A 2,310-nucleotide genomic window follows, 5' to 3' on the forward strand; every position below is an offset into this window, starting at 1 on the left:
AGCGTATTTGTCTTTGTGTTGTTGTATTTTGGCTCACCTGAAATGATATGACTTGTTGATAGCAACAGGAGTTGCTCAGTCAGTGGCACTGGCTGGAACAAAGTAACTGACTCATGCAGTCTGACTTATGATGGCTCTCTGTTATGGTGATGATGAAGATGAGAGATGGGTGGGAAAGGATTTTTAATACAATTTTTAATATAACGATAGTAACAATGATACTGATGAGGAAAAAGAGAAGAGGGAGTATTCTGTCAGAATGCAGTGATGGGGATGGGGGTGCAGTGGGGTGATGATGATGATGATGATGAAGGTGGTTGGCATTTTGAGAGTATGACTCCTTTCCTACAATGCAGTGATTACATGTAAACTAAAACAGATTTTACACACTACTGGGTCACCTAGTCAGGCGGCCCAGTAGTTAGCACTGTTACCTCACAGCAAGAAGGTCCTGGGTTCGAACCCCCAGGCCACCCCAGATCCTTTCTATGTGGAGTTTGTATGTTCTGGAGTTTGTATGTTCTCCCCGTGTCTGCGTGGGTTTCCTCCGGCTGCTCCGGTTTCCTCCCACCATCAAAAAGACATGCGTGTTAGGGTTAATACTCCTGCCTCTGCCCCTGAGCAAGGCGGTGGAAAGAAGAACTGGAGTTGGTCCCCGGGCGCTGCAGCTGCCCACTGCTCCTGTACAATAGCATGGGTTAAATGCAGAGAACGCATGACAAAATGGAGTGGCTTTCATTTCAAGGGACCTGTGTGTGGCCTACAGCCAGCTATTCAGCTTGCCTTGCAGGTGGAGTTCTTCAGAGACACCGGCGGCTGCCACACAGTCAGTCACTTCAGAAAATATTCCATAAGAGCGTCTAAGGAATCATTTTAGGTCCTTCCAACAGGGGGGGAGAAAAAAAACTTTTTTTCAAATGTCAAAATAATCACTGTCAAATCCTCGCGATAAAGGAAGTGCTACGTCCAGCTGTCTCATCGCTGGCCAGCGGGTGGAAATATTTCGCTGAAATGAGTTCAGCCTCGTTTGAACAAGCACTTCCATCTTCTTTTATCACCTGTCGACATGTTTGTACTCCACCATTCCCAGAACTACGCTAATGGGTTTCAGCTTACTCCGTACATGGTAAATGGTTTCTTTGGTGGTCTGATGGTAATTATTTCCCCTGTTGGACCATCCCTTCACAGCTGAAGACCTATTACACACCATGTCGCCTTAATGGACATGGTGGAAGAATACTCATGGTGTGCCATCCTGCCTATATACTCATATCAGCACAAGAGTGGTCAGCTATCCCCACATGAATTCATGTAAGGCAAATTTATGTACATTCAATGTACATGGCAAAAACCAAATTACTCTGGTTCCCGTCTGAGTGAAAATCTGAATGGAGACAATCCGTTGTTCCCTCGACATTACCCTTGTTGGATGCGAGTGAATCAGCCTGTCCCCATATCAGCACTATGGACAGCGTCATACTGGAGGATCGTAAAACGACAAAAGTAACGAAGGATTGGCCAGAATCAGAATCGGTTTGTTAATGTGGTCCAGGTTCCCTAGCCCCCTTGTTAATTGAATGGCTCAGTCTCCTGTATAGAGGATGTAGTATTATGTTCCTGTTTACAGCGGCACACAGATGTTTGATTCTGCTTTAATTCCCACGTCACCATGTTGGGATACAGCATTCGTGGCTTTCAATTACAATTTCACCTTCAGGTTCTCAACTTCTTGGTAAATTTGATGTGGGGGGGGGGGCGTCTAGGTGGCGTGGCGGCCTAGTCCATTGCCTACCAACACGGGGATCGCTGGTTCAAATCCCCGTGTTACCTCCTCCTTCGTCGGGCATCCCTACAGACACAATTGGCCGTGGCTGCAGGTGGGAAGCCGGATGTGGGTATGTGCCTGTTCAGGGGGAGGGTGAACTGGGGGGATAGCGTTATCCTCCCACGTGCTATATCCCCCTGGTGAAACTCCTCACTGTCAGGTCAAAAGAAGCGGCTGGCGAGGGGGTGGAGGGGGGTGGAGAAGCGACCGGCACGGCTTGGAAGAGTGGGGTAATTGGCCGGGTACAATTGGGTGATGCTTGGAATTGGCAACACGGTTGGCGCAGTGGTTAGCGCGGTCACCTCACAGCAGGAAGGTCCTGGGTTCAAGCCCCGGGGTAGTCCAACCTTGGGAGTCGTCCCGGGTCGTCCTCTGTGTGGAGTTTGCATGTTCTCCCTGTGTCTGCGTGGGTTTTCTGCGGGTGCTGTGGTTTCCTCCCACAGTCCAAAGACATGTAGGTCAGGTGACCCGGCCATACTGAATTG

At 48.9% G+C, this 2,310-nt stretch overlaps 1 protein-coding gene across 1 annotated transcript in view; it reads left to right on the forward strand.

Annotated features, from left to right (window-relative positions):
- The first annotated feature begins 1,464 nt into the window (after positions 1 to 1,464).
- Positions 1,465 to 2,310, forward strand: part of LOC130129894 (nucleolar protein 4-like) — a 14,772-nt gene continuing 13,926 nt past the window's right edge. The window contains exon 1 of the mRNA XM_056299579.1: positions 1,465 to 1,489. Coding sequence (XP_056155554.1) covers positions 1,465 to 1,489 — 25 coding nt within the window. The remainder of the gene's footprint in view (positions 1,490 to 2,310) is intronic.

This window comes from Lampris incognitus, chromosome 2 (assembly GCF_029633865.1).
Source record: "Lampris incognitus isolate fLamInc1 chromosome 2, fLamInc1.hap2, whole genome shotgun sequence".
In the NCBI taxonomy this organism is placed as follows: Eukaryota; Metazoa; Chordata; class Actinopteri; order Lampriformes; family Lampridae; genus Lampris; species Lampris incognitus.